Source organism: Salvelinus fontinalis, chromosome 20, assembly GCF_029448725.1.
Source record: "Salvelinus fontinalis isolate EN_2023a chromosome 20, ASM2944872v1, whole genome shotgun sequence".
NCBI classification, from domain to species: Eukaryota; Metazoa; Chordata; class Actinopteri; order Salmoniformes; family Salmonidae; genus Salvelinus; species Salvelinus fontinalis.
The window spans coordinates 6015362-6040204 of record NC_074684.1 but is presented as its reverse complement, the minus strand read 5'-3'; the positions used below and the strand labels follow the sequence as shown (position 1 = coordinate 6040204).

The 24843-nt window shown below is 43.2% G+C and overlaps 1 protein-coding gene across 2 annotated transcripts; it reads left to right on the top strand.

The window, feature by feature from the left end:
- Positions 1-2512: 2512 nt before the first annotated feature.
- LOC129817194 (glycerophosphocholine phosphodiesterase GPCPD1-like) lies at positions 2513-22422 on the top strand. 2 transcript variants are annotated; one of them, XM_055872190.1, is made up of 20 exons: positions 2513-2639; positions 3489-3581; positions 3901-3991; positions 4226-4310; positions 5246-5321; positions 5699-5740; positions 7464-7587; positions 7797-8037; positions 9344-9506; positions 10003-10135; positions 10550-10604; positions 10718-10810; positions 11122-11199; positions 11411-11450; positions 11697-11752; positions 11871-11936; positions 12529-12665; positions 15690-15825; positions 15919-16079; positions 20379-22422. In XM_055872190.1, exons 2-20 carry the CDS (start codon positions 3533-3535, stop codon positions 20563-20565), a joined length of 2013 nt encoding a protein of 670 aa, XP_055728165.1. In that variant the 5' UTR covers positions 2513-2639; positions 3489-3532; the 3' UTR covers positions 20566-22422. The 2 variants fall into 2 exon arrangements, with proteins under 2 accessions (XP_055728165.1, XP_055728167.1); XM_055872192.1 differs by lacking the exons at positions 2513-2639; positions 3489-3581; positions 3901-3991; positions 5246-5321.
- Positions 22423-24843: the final 2421 nt, after the last annotated feature.

Here is a 24843-nt window from a genome sequence, read left to right as displayed (position 1 = left end):
AATTAGTGAATTTGGCTATTTCAACGACAGCCGTTGCAGACAGGTGTATAAATTCGAGCACACAGCCATGCAATCTCCATAGACAAACATTGGCAGTAGAATGGTCTTACTGAAGAGCTCACTGTCTTTCAACGTGGCACCGTCATAGGATGCCAACTTTCCAACAAGTCAGTTCGTCAAATTTCTGCCTTGCCAGAGCTGCCCCGGTCAACTGTAAGTGCTGTTATTGTGAAGTGGAAACATCTAGGAGCACGGCTCAGTGGTGAAGTGGCAGGGGACCGCCGAGAGCGCGTAAAAATATTCTGTCCTCGTTCGCAACGCTCACTACCAAGTTCCAAACTGCCTCTGGAAGCAACTTCAGGACAAGAACGTTTGTCGGGAGCTTCATGAAATGGGTTTCAGCAGCTATACACAAGTCTAAGATCCCCATGCGCAATGCCAAGAGTCGGCTGGAGTGGTGTAAAGCTCGCTGCCATTGGACTCTGGAGCAGTGGAAACGCGCTCTCTGGAGTGATGAATCACGCTTCACTATCTGGCAGGCCGATGGACGAATCTGGGTTTGCGAATGCCAGGAGAACGCTACCTGCCCCAATGCATAGTGCCAACTGTAAAGTTTGGTGGAGGAGGAATAATGGTCTGGGGCTGTTTTTCATGGTTCGGGCTAGGCCCGAACGGGTTAGTTTTAGTGAAGGGAAATCTTTTAATCCCATCGAAAACCATTGGAATAAATAGGAACGCCGACTGCGAGCCAGGCCCAATCACCCAACATCAGTGCCCGATCTCACTAACGCTCTTGTGGCTGATTGGAATCAAGTCTCTGCAGCAATGTACTAACATCAAGTGGAAAGCCTTCCCAGAAGAGTGGAGGCTGTTATAGCAGCAAAGGGGGGACCAACTCCATATTAATGCCCATGATTTTGGAATGAGATGTTCAACGAGCAGGTGTCAACATGCTTTTGGTCATGTACTGTATTTTGACTTTGAACCGTAAATAGCAGTTTTGTATTCCAGCAATGCAGGAACTGACATGCTAATGCACTACACTAGGCTAAGTCAATACAAGTTTCCATAACATCCTTAGGCTATACTCAATTTAGAAAACATGCATAATTTCTTACTTAAAAAAGCATTACATGAACTCATATGGCTGGTACTGGTACGTTATTCTTCTGACATGACATAGTGCTTTACGGTCATTTACCCACTAAATGGACAAAAACAACAACAGGTAGCACAGTACAGGACATGTTAGTGAACATGAGATGCTTGTTTTGGTGACCCTGTAATAATCTGAGTAAGCGGACACTTGAGCTTGGCCTATAGGCTGTAGATAGGCTATAGCTGAAGCACCTGATCCATCTCTTCTTGAGGCAGAGATAGGCACACTCTCATTAGTGGGACTGTAAATAAATAATTGACTTACTCTTAACTGCCTCATAGCTATTCAGTAGGACATTTGTTATACCCAGTGGGCAACATTTGAGAGATACTTATCACTAATTTTAGGCCTATCGGTTATATATTGAGTGGCCTAAGTAAGCAGGCTTCGTTTAATCTTTATTTAGTATTTCCTGCTTTTACATTTCAGTGATAGCTGTAATCAAATGGAAACTCAAGCAAAGCAAGCATATTACATTTTTGTTTATTGATCTCTATCTGATCATTATGGCAGGACAAATGGACGAGTTTGATTTGTCTGAACCGAGATGCACCAGGCTATGGCCTGTGATGTGACCAGGCAGCCACCGCACAGCCAACTTGGCACCGCCCCTCAATTGTCAAACATATTTTGGAAGCTATAGAAATGCATTTATTAATGTCTGCATTCGCTTTTTGACATGTTTATTCTATCACAGACACTTTAATGCATAATTATAAATTATATTATGTGAACTAAATAGAGAAAACAAGTACTTAACGTTTTTTGTTGTTGAGAGTACTAATGTGACTGTCACCACTACAACAACAAAAATACTTAAATAAATGTCATTTTGTCCTTGAAACAATTCAATTAAATACTGCCGAATTCCATTCATTCCTAAGGAGGACTGCTCCTACTAGGGAGTGCCAATATGGCCTCCGGTGGTTTCAAAGACAATACATATAGCATCGGCAATATAGGTTTTATATGGGTCAACGGTTGTAGACCATCTTGCAATGACTAATCAAAGTTTGATGATGAGTTGATTATTTGAATCAGCTGTGTAGTGCTAGGGTAAAAAACAAAACGAGCACCCAGGGTGGGCACCAGGACCGAGTTTGGGAAACCCTGATCTAGTCCAGGGCTGTTCAATGTTGGTCCTGGAGGGCCAAAACACTTCTGGTTTTTGTTTCTACTTGGTAGTTAATAGCCCTCGCCTGGTGTCTCAGGTCTGAATTAGTCCCTTATTTGAAGAAGAAGAAGAACCAGAACCAGGTACCGACATTGAACATCCCTAGTCCAAGTATTGCATAATTCCACTATATGGATCCGTTTGTTTGACTTTTATTTTGAAGGCTATTCAACGATTGTTGCTCACCACTAATGCTGCTCATGTCACATTGGCGACAGGAAGACTGCGTCGCAGTAGCTACAAACGTTGTCAACAAATATGCCAGATCTACCACACCGTGTAAGATCTGTCTGCTGATGAATTAAGGTAAATTGATACCTTCTGTGATTTATGCGACAATATTGTTAAGTTATAATGGTTATTTCAATTTTGTAGCTAGAAAAAGTCAAATCGATGTTGTTGTGCTACAATGGCTAGCGCGTTAACGTTAGTAGTAAGGTAACGTAACTGCCGATGTTAGCTGCCTGCCCGGGTTGGCGCAAAATGACTAACTAGTTAAGTAATTTACGGTAAACAGCTGGTTTGCATGGCTAGCTACAGTGGTCTCTGTTTTGCTGACAAATCCGGAATTGGGCTGTCTGATCGGACAGAGTAACAGTAGTGGAGTCTTTGTGTGTGCACTAACTCTGCCGTGGCTCGTTGGTCAAAGCCTACGGGGACATTATGTGCTTATTTTGATTTCATAAATGTTTAAACATTTGCTAAAGGTAATGTGAACTGACTGGTTGTCATAGAAAAAAAACGTATAACATCTACTAAACCTGTGTTAACCTCAGACGTTAATTTCTGCGTTTATCCCCCAAAAAATATTTCATTTCCCCTGCACTGCACCAACAAGCCATGGGGCTAACTCATTTTCATTTTAGGACTACAAACGGGCGAGTTCTATAGATACATCAGTCTTGGGGATGCTCTAATACTAGCTTTTGATCTGTTAGTTACTAAGATAACTAGCTAACTCGAGTGGTTGTGTTGATGTGGTCACCTTTTTAGTCATAGATTGAACCAGAATCTGGCTTTACAGGAGACGTTGAATATCCAAGGCCATATTCTGGTCCAGTCATAGAGGTTCTACTACCCAGCACAGCTTTGTTAATCCACTAAATCTATGCCTAAATTTATGCCTGTTTTACCATTAAGTTCCTGGTTTTCCAGCTTGATTGCGCCTGCAATTGTCCTTGTTTGTGCCTGTGTCAACTATGGAGACAACTCAAGTGACTTTGGCAGTTAGGGGAGACACATCCCCAGGTAAGACCAACCCCTACTGCAGGGCAGCAGACTCATCTGAAACAAGAAGACTATTCAATTCAGGACAACTTTAGACAGAAAGATTGACAACGAACCAGGCAGTTAGGAATGTCAGCTTTTAGTTCATCTCAGTTAGCTGACCCGGATCTAAAATCTTGAGTAATTTGGTCAGATGCTCGATTTACGTAGTTTGTCCACGAGAATTTAGCTGAAAAGCACTTGATCATTAGAGCCTGATGAGAGAGAGAGAGTGTGTGTGTGGTGAATGTGTACAGTTATGACTCATTTAATTGAACGTAATAATATGGTGTATGACTAGGTGAGGTGATAGCTGTGGTTGGTAGCTGTGAAGCTTTAGGAGGCTGGTGCCATCAAAGAGCTGTGACCCTACAACCGGCTGAACACGATGGGTAAATATCACTTCACTTTTGAATATGCTATGATCTGAATGATTTCTGTGTGCTTTAAGTAATTCAACATTGTGTAGCTCAGATGGTAAGAGCATGGTGCTTGCAACGCCAGGGTTGTGGGTTCGATTCCCACGGGGGACCAGTACAAAAATGTATGCGCTCGCCACTGTAAGTCGCTCTGGATGAGAGCGTCTGCTAAATTACTAAAATGTAAATGTTATGTTCCTTCTCCAGGACATTGTGGAAGAGGACCGTCAGTGTGCCCAGAGGTGCTGTGCCAACCTATCGTTACTTCAAAGGCCACTTCCTGGAGTCAAAGGTGAGCTCATCTTTATATGTACGGTCAGCATGTCAAGTAATCGGACATATTAAAGAAATTAACCTATTTGATTGTGTTTGGCCTATTCAAATTCTAGTACCATAACATTAGAAAGCATTAGATTAGCTACGCCACAGCAGTTTTTAAAGGTCATCCGTGGATTATTTAGCTCACTTTCCCCACATCTGTGTTGATCACCTCTAGCTCACCTCAGTGCAGTTATTCCGTAATGCTCAGAGGAGAGCGTCCATGCCTGGAGCTCTGCCAGCTGGCTATAGCTGAGCTTGGATTTGAGCACGGGACGTGAGCCTCTCCCCCATGTTATTTAATGCTGCGCTAGGATAGACTTGGATGTTGGGACACACACAGCGTGTTCTTCACCACTCTAATTGTTAATGTCAGTATGTAACGTTCTCTATACGTCCGTCTTGGACGTTCAAATTTCACAATAAAAAAAGAAAGCTTTTCCTCGTACAGAGAGAGAGCGTCAGGCTGTTATCTGTCCTACAGACAGTAGCATATGAAGCAAAGCTATCACACCCGTGATACGAGGCAAAACAAACTCATTTGAACTGTGCTGTCTCTCTGCCTGCTCTGAACTACTGCCATTGGACAAACAGCATTACTAACTCGTCAAAGAGCATACAATCTTGACTCATGGGTGGAGCCCACACATTCAGATAGGCCAGTTGTAATGACAACACATTTTTTCACGTCTCTGGGGTCTAAATCTGTGATCTTTCAGAAGATGGTTAAATATATTCGCGTAGGTGAGGACATGATGCTCAGGTTCTTCCACCTACCGACCTAATGAATCCCTTTTTCAGATTTCAACCAAAAGTGGCTCGCTAATTGGTGACTATACCTTTGAGACCAAAGTGAACATTGACTGTATTTGTTAAGTCTTAATGCTGTACTAAACATTGGCATTGCAGAGTGCAGGTGGTCCCTGTCAGGTGATAGTCACTAAGTGGGAAACCCATCAGCAGCCACGTCTGATGAGCCCCACAGGTATATACACCAGAACAATACCCGGCTTGGTTTGGGGGAATGTACAGTATCTATGCTTTGCTGAGGCAAGTGGGTTGGAGGTCACATTGTGTTGTTTTTAACTAGAATGTTCTAGAGCGGAGGAAACGCTAGTAGATGTGACCACTCAAACTCAGACAAAACAAAAACTCAGACAAAGGTCATTCAAAATCAGCTTAATAGTAAACAATTGAATAAACCTTATTTTGTTCCTAAATCCTTCCACCTGATACTTTTTGGACAATGTTTAAAACGAACCTTTTTGTGCTGTTGGATGTTTGGTATGTTGTGTATCATGGTTGAAATGAGAGAGATGGTTTGTTTGTAAAAGGCCTCATGCCTGTTTTATTATCTTGCAGAATCACACCTTGATATTGACGATGGCCAATTTGGATTCCACAGTAAGTCAAATAATTACATCACGCCTTGATTAATCCATTTTGGGAAATAATTATGTCTCGCTGTTGTCTGGAAAATACATTGGCCATGTCATGGTAATATATAATTGCAATCTCTTCACCCCATTGCACAGGTGAACTAGGAAAAAGCCAATTTGACATTGAATACAAAGACCCCAAGGTAGTCCTTTGTTATGCGCTAGCCCAGATCCCGACCAGAGTTAAGCACGCGTAAATTAAGCCCTTTTGATGTGCTTTTCTTTTTATGTGTAGTCTGCCCTTGAACGCAAGCATGAGAATAGCATGCTATTCACCCACTATTTGAGGTGGCGCTGGAATAAACGAAGGTGTGCTGCGTCACATTCTGGCCTTGACTTAAATCACTAATAAGTCCACCACTTTTACGCACAAGGAAACAATGAATATGGTCGAGCAATCCTACCGCTTCCAAGTGGGAAAAGCGTCAACATTTCTTCCTGATAGAAGTACCACCATTTCTCCATGAACTGTAAATGAGTAATCTGTTTGGAGAAGGGGATTGTAAATACACATAGCAATTGTTTTAGATGATTTTAGTGGATCATATTAGGTTAACGTTGTTCAATAATTTGGGATATGTATTAGAATCATTGTGGAACTCAGTCCACACGTAGTAGGTTAAAGCTGGAGCCCGGCGCACGGTTCAGACGGGTCGCACATACTGGACCTCTGTCATACAGTTCCATGATTGATAGGCTTATTCTTCAACGCCCATTATATGCTTATTTCCACCTTCCAATATTTCATGGATTGAACTTGAACAGGACAACTTTCAGGATGAATCAAACCACTGTCATTTTTTTTAAAGTTCCTCAATATACAGTATTACGTGTGTAACTGTTTGAAAAGCCTTTTTATTATTCATACATGTGCTCCTAATCCTAAAATGCGTGTAAATGATCAATTATTTTATTTTTTTACCATTTGGTGCTGAAACGGAGATGAATAAGCATAGTGGATTTCTTTCATTAATCCCTATATTCTGAACCCGTTTTCAATTGACTATGTCGACAAAATTCGAATCAAATGTGCACCGTATTTAAAGGGATCGCTTAAGATAAATGCACTGAAATCCCTATTGAACCGACAACTCCATGAGAAACAGTTGGCCCAGAGAGTGGGAGGGTTTTCAGCGGTTGAATGAAATATATTCAGTGTGCGCAAAGTAGCCACACCTGCAGAGCGTGTTTTGCGACCAAATAAGATAAGTCTGAATACTGAGAAGTGCGTAGAGTAAAGCTATACATTTCTTATGTTGGGATCGGGCCCTAAAAACAAGATGAAGATTAACTAAGGGCTCATAAACTGCTAATCACAGACTAAGTACGTAAAGAAAGTACTGTAGGAGCCTATACTAAATACCTGAGGTATGACTCAGTCCTTTGGTGGAACTTAACCCTTCACAGATTACATGTAAAACACTTCCCCATTAGACGGTTAGTTATCTGGTAGTAGAACATACTGATTGAAGTGAATTTGACTGTCTCCCCATGCTACAGTTGACTGTTTGAACAATTACTTTTATTCCCATAGCTCTTATCTCAAAATCAAAGTGCTTTGCGTTGTTTTGCGGATAGCAAACCTCATCCACCACCAATATGCACTGTTACTCACCTGGGTGACTCAAACGGTGGCCATTTTGTGCCAGAATGCTTACCCCATGTTTCCCTGCAACGCCTCTCTGCAGACGGCTCAGCGTGTATAGACTCTGGGTGGCTGACGTGCCAGACAGAGATCCGTCTGCGTCTGCACTACTCCAAGACGTCTCCCGTCTCCATCACCAAGAAGAAATACAAGAAGTCTCGCTTCAGGTGAGAGCAGGAGACAAAATCCCATAGAATTGATCCTGAAATAACTTATGGGATCAAACCAAATATGGCTTTAAAATAAACAGCTACACCTTTTTATGGAGGAAATATGCATCTGTAAATACACTAGTCTATCGGTCATAGTCACGCCTTTTCAGATCCTCGCCCCTCTTGACCTCTCTTGACCTGTGACCTTTCCCATCTGTCCCCAGGATCAAGCTGACGCTTGAGGGTGTGGAGGAGGATGATGAAGATGACGAGCCGGAGCTGAGCGCCGCGTCGTGGCACAAGATGACCACCACGCTGGAGACCAGTATGATCAGTGGAGATGGGTACAAGTCCCGCCACTCCCAGCCCGAGTGTGGCTACGCCCTGGAGGCCTCACAGTGGACAGAGTACGTCATCCACACCATGGACCCCGACAACCTGGAACTCACCTTCGACTTCTTTGAGGTACTGTTCACAGCAGGATCAATATATTCGCCAGTTGACTTATGAGCACTACAGAAACTGCTTTGTGTTGTAATGTTTACATACTATTTTACTGTGTGTATAATATAAAAATATATATTTGGGGTCACTTAGAAATGGCCTTGTTATTGAAAGAAGATTATTTAAAAAATCCCATTTAAAATAACATCAAATTGATCAGAAATGCAGTGTAGACATTGTTAATATTGTAAATGACTATTGTAGCTGGAAACAGCTGATTTTTAATGGAATATATACATAGGTGTACAGAGGCCCATTATTAGCAACCATCACTCCTGTGTTCCAATGGCACGTTGTGTTAGCTAATCCAAGTTTATAATTTTAAAACTCTAATTGATCATTAGAAAAACCTTTTGCAATTATGTTAGCACAGCTGAAAACTGTTGTCCTGATTTTAAAGAAACAATAAAGCTGTCCTCTTTAGACTAGTTGAGTATCTGGAGCAACAGCATTTGTGGGTTCGATTACAGCATCTTAACGGCCAGAAACAAAGCACTTTCTTCTGAAACTCGTCAGTCTATTCTTGTTCTGAGAAATGAAGGCTTTTCCATGTGAGAAATTGCCAAGAACCTGAAGGTCTCGTACAGCGCTGTGTACTACTCCCTTCACAGAACAGCACAAACGGTCTCTAGGAGATGCACTGCAGTACTTAATGGCCACACCAGTTACTTTTGATTGTGACCCCCCCCCCCCCCCTTTGTTCATGGACACGTTATTCCATTTCTGTTAGTCACATGTCTGTGGAACTTGTTCAGTTTGTCTCAGTTGTTGAATCTTGTTATGTTCATTCAAATATTTACACATGTTAAGTTTGCTGAAAATAAACGCAGTTGACAGTGAGAGGACATTTCTTTTTTTTCCAGAGTGTAGTTGATTGTATTAAAACACACAGGGTGTGTCTATATGGAAAAATGCACCTTTAAAAACAAATATTTGAAAGAACAGACGGGGACAGACGTCTGACGTATTCCAGTCTTGGCTCATCCTATGTAACTTCTGTACACACTTTATTTTTACGCTGTCTATCCCCTTTTATGGATATCTATCACTCGTTCTGTTATGTAACATTTTGGATTTGTGTTGCTAGGTATTACTGCAATGTCGGAGCTAGAAACACAAGCGTTTCGTTGCACCTGCGATAACCATTTGCAAATCGGTGTAAACCACCAATACATTTTAATTTGTAGGTGTACTCCCAAACCACTATTGTACCAAAAAACGAGTGTCGGGCCCTGTATGTGTATTAACCCTTTCCTCCCCTCTACAGGAAGACATGGGTGAGCACGTGATGCCAGGGGATGCCCACCCAGGGACGGCGGGTACGGCCTGCCTCCTCTCCTCATTCTTCGTGGAGAGTGGCAAGGACACGGGTGTGGTCACTCTGCCCATCATGAAACGCAACTCCAGACAGACCCTGGGCAAAGTCAGAGGTGAGCAACCCTACCCCTCCGCAACAAGTAGTCTGGTAAAAGTGTAGAACTCTTCAACTAAGTTGCTTGAGATACACCCATGATACTCTGACTTCTTTGTAAATCAGGTATTGGTATCAATGGGGGATTTGCACAAAACTTGGTTCGGATACGGGACTTATTGAACTTCTATATTTCTCTAAGAGTGACAGAGAATGTATTAAACATAAATCGATCACTACGATGCAGCCTGTATTGGCTGACGGGTCTTTGAATTTTTACCAGACGTGGAATTAGAGTATTGTAAGTCTGCGCATATAGTTCCTCCCGCAGAAATTTTTCCGACGTAAACAATCAACTTTCCCTTTAGCGTGGAACTGTCAAACAAGATGGGGGGGAAAACAGGAACTAGAATATAAATAAAGGGTTGGCTGACTTGAGATGACTTGGGGGGCCAGAGGGTTAGCTAAGATGTTTCCCTGGTAAAAATCGAGCCTAATGTATTTTTCTCTTCCAGTGGACTACCTGGTGATCCGTCCTATCGAGGGACTGCAGTGTGACATGAGCTCCTCCTTCACCAAGTACTGGAGGAAGAGGAGTGCCCCCCTGGACGTAGGCCACAGAGGGGCCGGCAGCACACACGCAGCCAAGTGCGAGAAACGCTCACAAGCATTACATAATAGATTGTTAGAAGTTCTTAGATGTGTGTTGACGCAGGACTCTAGGAAGGGCCTACTCATAAGAACACAAATACCCTTTCATTCTATGTTTATTGAATGTTTGAATGCAATTGTTCTGTACCGTATGACTTCAAAGTTGCAGCGCAGGTTAGGACATGCTCAGTCAGAGTACACATCAACAGAGGAAGTCACGGTCAGCAAACAACAAAGACGTGCCTCTGAATCTCAGCTAGGAGTTGTGTGTGTGTTAGCGTGCAGGTCATTAACTAGTAGTCTGATCATACGCTTCATACTTAACAAGATTACGTCTGTATCTGTTATACTGTACATCGGGATTTGGATGTCTTTGGTTTTGGCCTAAAAATGTCTGGTTTTGTTTTTCAGACATACCAAAGTCAGGGAGAACACCATTGCTTCGTTCAAAAGTGCTGCCAATCATGTGAGTATTCCTACGTGGAGGTTAAAAAAAACCTGAAAAATAAACACATTTTCCTCTAAATGTCTCTCTGATCGGTTGTCGCATCAGAGTTGACTGCATGTGTGTTTCTGCAGGGGGCTGCCTATGTGGAGTTTGACGTCCATCTCTCCAAGGACTGTGTCCCTATCGTGTACCACGATCTCACCTGTTGCATCTCCACGAAGAAGGTCAACCTCAATGACGACAGAACAAATCCCGTTTGTTTTCTGTTTCAACAATACCGTCCAATGCACTCTGTACAGCAGGGTTTCCCAAACTCAGGCCTGCCCCCCCCCTCCCCCACCTGGGTGCACATTTCTTTTGTTTTTCCCTAGCGCTACACAGCTGATTCAAATAACTAACTCGTTATTTGAGTAAGCTGTGTAGCGCTAGGGTAAAAAACAGAACGTGTACCCAGGGATGGCCCGCAGGACCGAGTTTGGGGAAACCCTGCTGTACAACATCCTCGCTTTACTTTTTCCTCTCTTCCTCGTGTCAGAAAGGAGACAAGCACTCTCTGGAGCGGTTTGAAGTTCCGGTGAAAGATCTCACGTACGACCAGCTACAGCAGCTCAAGGTGAAAGCTCTGCTAGCTACTGGCTTCTCCTTTTACTAGTGAATACGCTCAGAAGCCAGTTGTTGACCAGTTTATATGACGAGTCCTTTTGAAGACAGTATGTGGATGTCTTGATTTGATTTTAGTCTTATGTAGTCTGTGGTTTGTCACTATTTTAAGAATAGGCAAAAGTGACGTGATATGAAGGATGACTTCTGTGTTTGATCTACAGCTGGGCCATGCTTCTGCCTTGAAGGTGAACGACCACAAAGGTATATCATCTTCCGTTTCATCAACTACGTCAATTATTTATCCCTAAGGCAAACAATGCTCTCATCCTCCTCTACTCTTGCAAAGCCATAGTTGTTAACCGACAGTAATTCCAATTGGTATGGTGAAGAACAAACCTATGTCCTCTGCTTGTGTCATTGTGTAAAGCAGTTGAATGTGAACCAGCAGAGCAGGGGCTGTGTATAGGTGTGTGTGTGTGCATGGTTTACTCCCGCTTTGTTTCGTAGATGACGACGACGAGGAAGAGGTTGACGAACACCAGCCCTTCCCTTCATTCTCACAGGTAAAAGACCTCCTGGTCGACATCACCACTTGCGAGGTTACTGAAAGTGTGGGACTAGCTTATCCCACCCTTGAGGTTCTGTGTCCGATTACAACTGCCTCCCTATGTCATGTTCCAGATCTTCCATGCGGTGCCTGAAAATGTGGGCTTCAACATCGAGCTCAAGTGGATTTGTCAGATGAAGGTATGTACAGCCGGTCAGTGATGCCGGTCATGAGAAGATTAGTTGGTCATGCCAGAAAGGACAAAAGTGGCTGTATTATCTGAACCGACCTATAACCTAGTTCAGTATCTCCTGGCTTTCAAAGGGAATTTTGGTGATGTTTGCGCACGAAATTGCTTGATATTTGCTGCGGCAATTCTGACATTTTTGCGAGGCAATAGGTGCTGAATTTGAGCAATTTGTCGCGGAAATGCGCTGATGCGGGAAGAAGTTTGACTTGTGGCTTGATTGAACCATATTATACGGTACCTGTGCGTTGATTGGTTGACATTGCTCGCCCTCTCTGTACTGCAGCGATAGGTTAGTGTTATGTGACGATTTGACTCTTATGCGGAGACGTGCTGATTGGTCAAATTTGCAAGCTCTCGCATAATATGCAGGTAATTGTTGATTTTGCAAAACAAATTGCCATCTCAAACAGCTATTTGTTCTTTTAGGGTTGGGGCTCGTGGTTCAAGTGAAATAGGAAAGCTTTGCACTTTTGTAAATCCAAACATTGTCAGATAGTAACAACTCTTTTCACATTGGAATGTTGCGGTATTGTCTTCAACAGGATGGTTCGTGGGAAGGAAACCTGTCTTCCTACTTCAACATGAACCTGTTCCTGGACATCATACTGAGCTGTGTGCTGCAGAGAGCCGGCAAGAGACGCATCGTCTTCTCCTGCTTCGACCCTGACGTCTGCACTATGTAAGCATTACTCGGGGCGTCGAACTTTCAGCCTGCTGACAGTCACTATGGAAGCTCTAGTCCTGAACGCCCGGTTAAATTGTCAAAGTAAAGTTTTTTAAAAACTTTATTCAACTTTATTTTACAGTTAAGAACAAATTCTTATTTTCAATGACGGCCTAGGAACGACAGATTTGTACCTTGTCAGCTCGGATTTGAACTTGCAACCTTTCGGTTACTAGTCCAACGTTCTAACCACTAGGCTACCCTGCCGACATGCAGGTAAATGCCAAAATAAAAGGAAACCCCAACAGTTCCTACTAGGGCGTTTGGCCACCCACCAACAGCTTCAATGCCCATTGGCATAGATTCTACAAGTGTCTGCAGGGCTCCACTGACTTTTTCAGTTGGTGGCACCCTCCACCCAAAAATTGTGCGGCGTCCCACAACACAATACATTTGAGTCCTCTTATAAAGTCATTTCAGAATGCTTTATTAACACGTGTAATAGACTACTGAGATGGTATTCAATAAATAAGTTGTTGCATCTAACATGTCCAAGTAGGAATGTGTGATTTAAAAATATTTTGATATGCAACCTAATCCAGTGATTGTCATGAATTTTGGGTTGACAATAAGGCACAATTTTGGGGATTTTTTTTTTTTTTTACTGTGAAAATAGTGTATATTTTTTGGGGGAGGGGTTAAATAGAATTTGCCTTCATCTTTATGTGCACTAATATTATATATAGGTCTAATTCAAGTGGTGCCAATTCACCACCTGAGGAAGTAGAAACTCGAAACACATTAGCTAGATTGCTAACTCTAAATATAACACCTACTGCTAATAGCTATGTATTAATCTTACAGTAAATCCAATGTCCTAAAAACAACTTTGCAATGAGGCTTATTGCGATGGCCGATGCGCAATTCTTCTTCTTGAAATGTTATAGGGGCACACAAGGGGGAGACTGTAATGAGCGAGCCTCTCACACTGAAGACGGGCAGAGCATGAGGATAATGCAATTTACTGTAACAAATTCATGGTTGCAAAAATCGGATGTTTTGATTCAGGTGTCCATGTAGAATGTGCAGCTCACACCGGTGCGACCAATTAGAAACTCAAATAGCATGTGGAATTTGCCGCGTTCTTTGTATGAAAGTCGCTGGCTGGCGCTATGGATTACAGTTAGAACAAGCGAATCAATTTCAGCTCGCGTGGACGCTTGTTAAATTTTGGCGCGTGTACAGTTTAAGGTATTTAGCTAAATACAAGTTACCTGAACTCGTGAGACACTCCACACATTTTTAATTTTTAGGCCTTCAAATTATAACAACCTATTTCAGTGTATTGTTTTGACACTGGGCAGAAATCCAAGACAACCGGGAAACAGCCAACAGTGTCATTTTCAACTTGTTTTAGGAATATAAATAATACTTAAACAAAAAAATTAACAGGATTGTACTTTGTCAGGTCAACTACTGAATGAGACCAAAAACTTGCTATGATTTATTTATCCAGAAGTCTGTGTTCGCCTGCTGAACTGAGGCCTAGTTGTAATTTGAATGTTGGACTAACTATGACAAATGTTTTATGTGCCTGTTATAAAGGCTGAAATGTTTGTGCTTCTAGTTCTGACAATACAGCAATATCTTAACAATTCTACAACTACCTAATACACACACATCCTAAGTAAAAGGATGGAATAAGGATATATAAATAAACTCTGCAAAAAAGGAAACGTCCTCTCACTGTCAGCTGTGTTTATTTTCAGCAAACTTAACGTGTAAATATTTGTATGAACATAACAAGATTCAACAACTGAGACAAACTGAACAAGTTCCACAGACATGTGACTAACAGAAATAGAATGTGTCCCTGAACAAAGGGGGGGTCAAAATAAAAAGTAACAGTCAGTATCTGGTGTGGCCACCAGCTGCATTAAGTACTGCAGTGCATCTCCTCATGGACTGTACCAGATTTGCCAGTTCTTGCTGTGAGATGTTACCCCACTCCTCCACCAAGGCACCTGCAAGTTCCCAGACATTTCTTGTGGGAATGGCCCTAGCCCTCACCCTCCCATCCATCCGGTCCCAGACGTGCTCAATGGGATTGAGATCCGGGCTCTTCACTGGCCATGGCAGAACACTGACATTCCTGTCTTTCAGGAAATCACGCACAGAACGAGCAGTATGCCTGGTGGCATTGTCAGGCTAGAGGGTCATGTCAGGATGAGCCTGCAGGAAGGGTACCACATGAGGGAGGAGGATGTCTTTCCTGTAACGCACAGCGTTGAGATTGCCTGCAATGACAACAAGCTCAGTCCAATGATGCTGTGACACACCGCCCCAGACCATGACGGACCCTCCACCTCCAAATCGATCCCGCTCCAGAGTACAGGCCTCGGTGTAACGCTCATTCCTTTTACGATAAAGGCGACTCCGACCATCACCCCTGGTGAGACAAAACCGCGAATCGTCAGTGAAGAGCAGTTTTTGCCAGTCCTGTCTGGTCCAGCGACGGTGGGTTTGTGCCCATAGGTGACGTTGTTGCCGGTGATGTCTGGTGAGGCCCTGCCTTACAACAGGCCTACAAGCCCTCAGTCCAGCCTCTCTCAGCCTATTGCGGACAGTCTGAGCACTGATGGAGGGATTGTGCGTTCCTGGTGTAACTCGGGCAGTTGTTGTTGCCATCCTGTACCTGTCCCGCAGGTGTGATGTTCGGATGTACCGATCCTGTGCAGGTGTTTTTACACGTGGTCTGTCACTGCGAGGACGATCAGCTGTCCGTCCTGTCTCCCTGTAACGCTATCTTAGAAGTCTCGCGGTACGGACATTGCAATTTATTGCCCTGGCCACATCTGCAGTCCTCATGGCGCCTTGCAGCATGCCTAAGGCACTTTCCAGAGTCAGTAGAAAGGCCTCTTTAGTGTCCTCAATTTTCATAACTGTGACCTTAATTGTCTGTAAGCTGTTAGTGTCTAAACGACCGTTCCACAGGGTGAAGCTTAAGTGTAACCATAAATGTTGAATTCTCCCCCCCAGGGTTCGTCAGAAGCAGAACAAGTACCCTATCTTGTTCCTGACCCAGGGCATCTCTGAGACCTATCCTGAGCTCATGGACATCCGCTGTCGGACCACACAGATCGCCATGAGCTTTGCGCAGAGCGAAAACATCCTGGTGAGTGGCGGAACTGGGATATAGCGTTGACAAAGTCTCTGTACTAATATAGCGGATCAGTCGACACTCTCTGACGTCTGTCTGTCCATCTAGGGTATCAGTGCCCACACAGAGGAGCTGCTTCAGAACCTGGAGCACATCCGAGAGGCCCAATCTAAAGGCCTGGTGGTGTTCTGCTGGGGAGACCTCAACAACGACCACGACAACAGGACCAAGCTAAGGGAGCAGGGCATCGACGGACTCATCTATGACAGGTAAACATCTGGCTGAACAGGTAAATCCATTTTGGCTCATTTAGGGGCGGTTTCCCGGACACCGATTTAAGCCTATTCCTAGAATAAAAAGCACTTTCGATGGAGATTTGATCATGTTTCGTTTTTGTCCAGGGCTAGGTTTAATGGAAACCACCCCATTCTGTATAACAACAGTAGCAGCAATCTATTCAAGAGGTTATTTTTGCAGGATCTTATCCTGAGCGACTTACGTAAGTGCATACATTTTTGTACTGGTCCCCCATGGGAATTGAACCCACAACCCTGGCATTGCAAGTGCCATGCTCTACCAACTGAGCCACACGGGACATGTACACAAGTCTCCTTTGTGAGCACCTTTTTTTTTTCGTTCTATTTATTCTGATCACACTATCTGTAAGACACACTGTCTCTCATACTGTTGGCTGTTGCTCAAAGTTCTTGATTGGACTTCTGTCAGCATTGATTTTTTTACTCCGTCTCACTGACAAACACACACACCAGCGCTTCAGTCAGTGTAGTGTAATCCCAATCAATCAGTGTATCAGTTAAGGACATCATCATATAAGAGGTTACATAACCTAAAAACGCACAGTAGGCTATTATTGAGTCACTTGGTGTTCCGCCACTGTAGCTAATGAAAGTAATAGTTATGAAATCAGAAGGAAATAAATGTGTTACATTCTGTAAAGTAGATGGCTGGGTCGGAGAGGGGTTTCGTTCAATGAACAGACATGTGACCTGACCTGAAAGAACTGGTTTTCTACTGCTTCAGCACTATAGGCATCTTTTACGGAAATAACACACATTTGAACTATGGCTTACGTGTTTGGTTAAGTCAGTTGATTCCGGGTTTTCGGAGGCCCGTATTTCTTCCAGCTGTGTTGGATCATTGGAATAGACCAGAGACCTTTCCTCCAGTCCCCTGTGTGTTGTCATAACAACCTGGAGTTGGTAGAACTTTCCCCTACCCTCTGATACAGGGTCAGATATTCTTTCAACCCTTATGATTAAAGTAAGAATTGGGAGTATGTAATCTGACCCTAGATCTGTGGTTGAGGGCAATTTCTACCTGCAATTGATAACGGTCTCTCTTTCTTTTAGAGTATGTTAAATCTGGTGGCCAAATCATGTCATTGACTCTACTGGTCCTCCTGACGCCAGTAATGTCTCTGATTCCTGGGTGTGCTGTTTATATTTACTCACCCCCGATTTGGTTCCTCCTGACTACTGCCTGAATGAAAGGTCCCCTGGTCTGGTCACTGACTTGAACAGACCAGCAGGGTTCCATGACGCAAGACATTTGACTTCTAACTTAGCCTAGGTAGTTCTCCACACATTTTGGCATTGTTATGCTTTTCCTGAGATTTGCACTTTTTATGAAAGTGTGTAGCCAAATTTCACTAGACTTTAAATATTAGGAAAGCAATGATTGCTCACTCTGACAAATAAAATACATGTGCCTTATATATCAGGTGTAGACCTTATCATGAAGTGCTTACTTACAAGCCCTTAACCAACAATGCAATTCAATAAATAAATTTGCTAAATAAAAGTTTAAAAAAGAATAATCAAAACGTAACACCAAAAAATGAGGTTATATACAGGGTCGGGGTACAGGTTAGTCAAGGTAATTTTGCAAAGTGACTATGCATAGATAATAAACAGCGAGTAGCAGCAGTGTGTAAACAAATGTAAATGGTACGTGTGGCCATTTTGATTAATTGTTCAGCAGTCTTAAGTCTGCTGAACAATGAATCAAATGGCCACCTGGACTATTTATATTACATAGAAACTGTTAAGGAGCCTTTTGGTCCTAGACTTGCCGCTTCGTTTACGCTTGCCAGGCGGTAGCAGAGAGAACAGTCTATGACTTTGATGACTGGAGTCTTTGACAATTTTTGGGGGGCCTTCCTCTGACACCGCCTAGTATATAGGTCCTGGATGTCAGGAAGCTTGTCCCCAGTGATGTGCTGGGCCGTACACACTACCCTCTGTAGCACCTTACGGTCAGATGCTGAGCAGTTACCATACCAGGCGGTGATGCATTCGGTTAGGATGCTCTCGGTGCAGCTGTACAACATTTTGAGGATCTGGGGACCCATGCCAAATCTTTTCAGTCTCCTGAGGGGGAAATGTTGTCGTCGTGCCCTCTTAACGCCTGTCTTGGTGTGTTTGGACCATGATAGTTAGTTGGTGATGTGGACACCAAGGAACTTAATTCAGCCCCGTTGATGTTAATGGAGGCGTGTTCTGCCCTCATTTTCCTGTAGTCCACGATCAGCTCCTTTGTCTTGCTCACATTGAGGGAGAGGTTGTCATCCTGGCACCACATTGCCAGGTCTCTGACCTCCTCCCTATAGACTGTCATCTTTGTTGGTGTCGTCAGCAAACGTAATGATGGTGTTGGAGTTGAGCTTGGCCATGCAGTCGAGTGAACAGGGAGTACAGGATGGGACTAAGCACCCACCCCTGATGGACCCCAGTGTTGAGGATCAGCGTGGCAGATGCGTTGTTGCCTATCTTTGCCACCTGGGGGTGGCCCGTCAGGAAGTCCAGGATCCAGTTGCAGAGGGAGGTGTTTATTCCTAGGGTCCTTAGCTTAGTAATGAGCTTTGTGGGCACTAGGGTGTTGAACGCTGAGCTGTAGTCAATGAACAGCATTCTCACATGGGTGTTCCTTTTGTCCAGGTGGGAAAGGGCTGTGTGGCGTGCGATTGAGATTGCATCTTCTGTGGATCTGTTGGGGCGGGAGTGCGAATTAGAGTGGGTCTAAGGTTTCCCGGCATGAGGACCAGCTTTTCAAAGCACTTCATTGCTACTGACGTGAGTGCTATGGGGCGGTAGTCATTTAGGCAGGCTACCTTCACTTTCTTGGGTACAGATAATATGGTGGTCTGTTTGAACCATGTAGGTATTAGACTCGGTCAGGAACAGGTTGAAAAATGTCAGTGACGACACTTGCCAGTTGGTCCGCATATGCTTTGAGTACACGTCCTGATAATCTGTCTGGCTTTGAATGTTGACCTGTTTAAAGGTCTTGCTCAGATCGGTTACGTAGTGTGATTTCTTATAAGTGTCTGGATTAGTGTCCCACTCCTTGAAAGCAGCAGCTCTAGCCTTTAGCTCGGTGAGGATGTTGCCTGTAATCCATGGCTTTTGGTTGGGATATGCATGTAGGGGACACCGCTGTCGATGCACTTATTGATGAAGCCGGTGACTAAGGTGGTATACTCCTCAATGCCAGATGAATCACGGAACATATTCCGGTCTGTGCTAGCACAACAGTCCTGTAGCGTAGCATCCGTGTCATCTGACAACTTCCATATTGAGCGAGTCACTGGTACTTCCTGCTTTAGTTTTTGCTTTTAAGCAGGAATTAGGATGATAGAATTATGGTCAGATTTGCTAAATGGAGGGAGAGCTTTGTATGTGTCTCTGTGTGGAGTAAAGATGGTCTAGAGTTTATTTTAATTTGTTTTTAATTTAAAAAATTGGGTTGCAGATGTGACATGCTGGTAGAAATGAGGTAAAACATGTTTGTTTCCCTGCATTAAAGTCCCTGGCCACTAGGAGCGCCGCTTCTGGATGAACATTTTCTTGTTTGCTTATGGCCTTATACAGCTGGTTGAGTGCGGTCTTAGTGCCAGCATCGGTTTGTGGTGGTAAATAGACAGCTACGAATAATGTAGATTAACTCTCTTGGTGGTGGATAAAGTTTGCCCCTTTATATTCAAGCTTGTATCAATTTTGTTTTCTGCTTTATCACTCCTGCGTACAACTCTTTAGTATTGACCATTTCCAGACAAAGGCTTATGTTAAGTGCATGGTGTATACAGCACACAGAGACGGGTTGTTTTTTTTGGAATGTCAGGTAGGCAGGCAGTGTGGCTGTAAGAACCTGTTTTTACAATGAGCTGAAATCTGATCCATGTGCACTGAGATTATTACTCGACGCTAATCCCTCCTGCTTTGTGCTACAACATTGTACAGTAGCTGATCGTGTAATGTGAGTTAACCTTATCAATAAAATCTATGTTGACATGCTATTGATCATGTAGATTAGCACTTTATGTAGACACTGAGGAACCCGTTACGTAGCCACTGAGGAACCAGATTCCAATCCTTATTAACCTCAACATTGTTTTGAACTTCCTTGTTCCCTGTTAAATCCTGAACTAGGATTGTGGACCTGCGGCAGTAATTCTGTCTTGACGGTATCTTTGGCTCCTATAACAGATGTTTTATCCTCCTTTCTCTTTTTTTTTCTTCTTCTCTGCTCCTTTCTTTGTTTCACTACAGGATCTGTGACGACCAGGTTGAGCAGGCCGACATCTTCAAAGTAGAGGAGAAGCACACTCTGCAGGAGACTCTCAAGAGCTTTGTGTGCTCCTGTTACTCCATCCCCTGCCAGGCGCCTGTCTGCGTGACCGCCGCCAAAGTTCACAACGGCAGCGCCGAGTCCGACTCGGGCCTCAGCTCTTCCTGAGCAACTGTCTGCCTCCGAAGGTTGTCTCTAGATAAGCCTGCTAGACAGGACAGAAGCGGCAATGAATATAGGCAGAATTTATGAGCGAGTGTACACCCTTTTTAAATGTATTTTTTTGAGTTACATAGGAGCTACACTAGACGCTGATGGAAAAACAGTCAGTTTTTACCTCCTACACCGGTAGAGTAACTTATTGCCAACGTGAGCCACTTTATCCTAATGCAGCTCACACTGGAGATACAATCTTCAAAATGGAACCAAGTCTCTCTCAAAGCTCCTGTCCTTATGCCTAGTTTAAATTAGAAGCGTCTCACGTTCTGCAAGCATTACTCGTTACATTAGGGATTAGGTTTTGTGATTGGAATCAAATTGGTGATTTAAAAAGCTCTTCTGTCCTTTTTGTAGCATGGCCAGATAATGACAACCCCTTCCTGAACTGACGTCCACTGAAGCAATATTCAAGCTGTGTCCAGATGTGTTCTCGCAGCTGTTTGTTTTAACTAAGGAGGAGGGTGTTTTGCCAAAAAATGGCATCTGGTGTTTGTTATTAGGACTTCAGTTGAATGACTGTGGGATATGCACCTCAGTTGCAATTTTATAAAGGAATTCACATTCGCATGTCTTCACTTAGAAATGAATGCCTACTCAAGGAATTTATATTGAGGTTTATATTTTATTATGCCGATTTGCTAAATACAAATCGAAGGTAAAATATACTGTATATTAGCTTTTCCAGATTGAGCTTTTCTTATTGGGGACATCTCTGTACACGTATTACAGTTCATGACTGATAACAGACCACAGTTTGTCTTCAGCTTGCTGGTTTAATTGAAGTAATATGTAGTTTTATGCGGATAATGATTTGAAACACTAGATTCTTTCTTTTTTGCATCTGCATTATGGTTGTCCGCATATGAAATAAGCCAGCATTTTACAGTGTTATTTTTGTTACATTACTAATCTAATTTTGAATGGCAGTGGCTACAATTCACAATAGATTTTCAATAGAACAAGATAATTTGGGACAGTGACCAAAACTCTCTCGCTCAGGTGATTTTTATTTTATTTTGATGTGCATTTTATTTTTTCTTCAATGGTGCATTTGAACTCGAACTCGTGCAAACTGATTTTGTATTAGGACTGCCCTGAGCTATGCCATTAATGACGTGTCATTTTATTGGATGACCAGATAATGAAGTGTTGCTATGGGTGCCTAAATCTGAACAGATTCATTTAATATTGCTTTAATGACCTGTTTAAAGCATCACTTTTAAAATGTATGGGTGGGTTGTGAGCTGAATGTTCACCATTAGGGAGGGGTATATAGGTAACACTTTGTACTGGCTAGATCTAATCCACATAATAACTCACTCCCTAGCTAATTTGAGTAACGGTGCTTGCACAACACATCAGAAAGCCTTGATGGGGAAGTTGTATGAATGAACTAGTCTGACTGTTTGAATCTCTTCACACCTCACTCTGCCTAATGCAATAGAAGACCAAGATTGTTTCACATGGCACAGTTTCCCTGCTACGTTGCAACTCATTTTTTCCTACCGGATGTGTTTTGTTTGTACAGTTTATTTTTTTGTTTCAATGCACATTGAAGATGTAATGGTGTACCATGGAAAATCCCTGGAAAACATAGACGCAAGCACTGTCTGAGTTCGTTAAGTAAAATAAATAACTTTTGAGACTCTTACCCCTACCTAGGTGTATGGAGTCGTCATGCATGCCCTTCAGAGTGCTATGGGTGACTGGAATTGAGGGTCACTCATGTCACACCCTTGATACTGTGTCAGGACAATACAATGCTAGCTAACTGAGATGACATGAATAAAATGATTTAAAAATGTACTACTTTTGTAGGAGTTTTTGTCTTTTATATATTGCGATGGACATACTGGTAGGTATGAGTGCTTTATTAGAGAAATAATGTTGGGTTTTTGTTATGAATTTACATCCACTAGAGGCCTTTTAGTTTTTGCCTGTAACATTCTCACCAACTGTCACTTTGTCTTGGGTGTACGTTGACTGACTCCCTCTGCCTTGGCAAGTCGCCATGTTTGTGTTGGCACTGAAGTGCTGTTTCCAGGAGATGTGCAGCACCTGTACTAGTCTAGTGGACAGAGTCGAGCAGTTGTCACCACACAAGCACAGCTGGACCTATGAGCTGTCAACTTTATTCTGACACTCCCAGAGTAATACAATCGGAGCCATGCATTTGAGCAAATCCTGGGTGTCTAATTTGGCGTTCTTTCGGAATGCAGATTACGTTTTTGCACGGTTTATAGGAGATGAATGTTGAAGGGGTTTGCCAACCCATAACCAACCGAGCATCTGGTTGTTGCTGTTTGAAAATGACTTTTGTAACCCTGTAGAGGCAACCCTGCAAAATATGGATGTGACTTTTTTTGTGCGTGTATGTGTATATATATATATATATATGATTAAAATCACATTCCATTCCATGTTTGTTCTCCCGGGGCTGTTTTACTTTTTTTTTTTAAATGTATAGTCTGTTAGGAATATTTTTTGGTCCGGGAGAACGGCCCCTGGTGCCAGCAGACCGGCTCTTGGAGGATTTGAGGGTAAGATAGTGAAACTTATAAGAGAACTGTAAAAAGATCCCTCGAAATGAAATACTTACAATAATTTGTGTGGAAGGGGAGTAGGGAGAGGGGTGGGAAAGGGATACATGTAAGCAAAATATTTTATGACATTGAAATATGCTTTTTTTTAATCAAAGAAATATTATAAAAAATGTGCTGAGTAATTACTTGAGTAGAATAAAGTGAAATGATTTTCTAATTTGCCATATTCTAACTCGTTTTGTAAACTAACAGTGAAATGCTTACTTACAGGTCCTTTCAACAATGCAGAGAGAAAATTAATAGAAGGAAAACACAATGAGCAAAGAACTTGGATATGTACACAGGCATCCAGTACTGAGTCGATGTGCAGGGTTATGAGGTAATTGAGGTGTATATATGTACAAGTAGCACAGGCGGCTGGTGGCGCGTTAAATGGGGTGGGCGGGCTCATAGTAATTTCTGAAATGGAACGCATCAAGCACATGGTTTCAATGTGTTTGATACCATTCATTCCATTCTAGCCATTATGAGCCGTCCTCCCATCAGCAGTCTCCTGTGACATGTAGGTAGGGATAAAGTTATTAGGCAACAGGATAGACAATAAGCAGCAGTAGCAGCAGCGTATGTGATGAGTCAAAAGAGTTAGTGCAAAGGAGGGTCTATGCAGATAGTCCTGGTAGCTATTTAGTTAACTATTTAGCAGGTTTATGGCTTGGGGGTAGAAGCTGTTCAGGATCCTGTTGGTTCCAGATTTGGTCTATTGGTACTGCTTGCTGTACGGGAGCAGAGAGAACAGTCTATGACTTGAGTGGCTGAATTCTTTGACAATTTTTAGGGCCTTCCTCTGACACCAGCTGGTATAGAGGTCCTGGATGGCAGGGAGCTCGGCCCCAGTGATGTGCTGGGCCGTACACACTTGCGGTAGTGTTGTATGTGTCGAACTACTTTGCTATATCTTGGCCAGGTTGCAGTTGTAAATGAGAACTTTAGCCTACCTGGTTAAATAAATGTGAAATAATAAATAAAGATGAAAAAGTGCATTGCGATCATATGTAATGCAGCCAGTCAAGATGCTCTCGGTGCAACTTTTTGAGGATCTGAGGGCCTGTGCCAAATCTTTTCAGTCTCCTGGGGGGGGGAAGAGGCATTATCGTGCCTTCATGACAGTGATGGTGTGTGTGGATCATGTTCATTTCTTCGTGATGTGGACACCGAGGAAGCTCTCGACCCGCGCCACTGCGGGGACAAAATCGTCTCCTTTGTCTTGCTGACTTTGAGGGAAAGTTTGTTGTCATGGCATCACACTGCCAGGTCACTGACCTCCCTCTGGGGGTGGCAGGTAGCCTAGTGTTTAGAGCGTTGGGCCAGTAACCAAAAGGTTGCTGGATCGAGTAAAAAAAAGTAAAAAATCGGTTGTTTTGCCCCTGAGCAAGGCAGTTTATCCCACTGTTCCCCGGGCGCCGAAGAATGGCGCCGAAGACGAGGATGTCGATTAAGGCAGCCCCTCGCACCTCTCTGAGGGATTGGGTTAAATGCGGAAGACACATTTCAGTTGAAGGCATTCAGTTGTACAACTAGGTACCCCCCCCCCTTTTCCTCCCTACGGGCTGTCTCATCGTTGTCGGTCATCAGGCCTACCACCTTCGTGCTCTTCAGCAAACTTAATGATGGTGTTGGTGTCGTG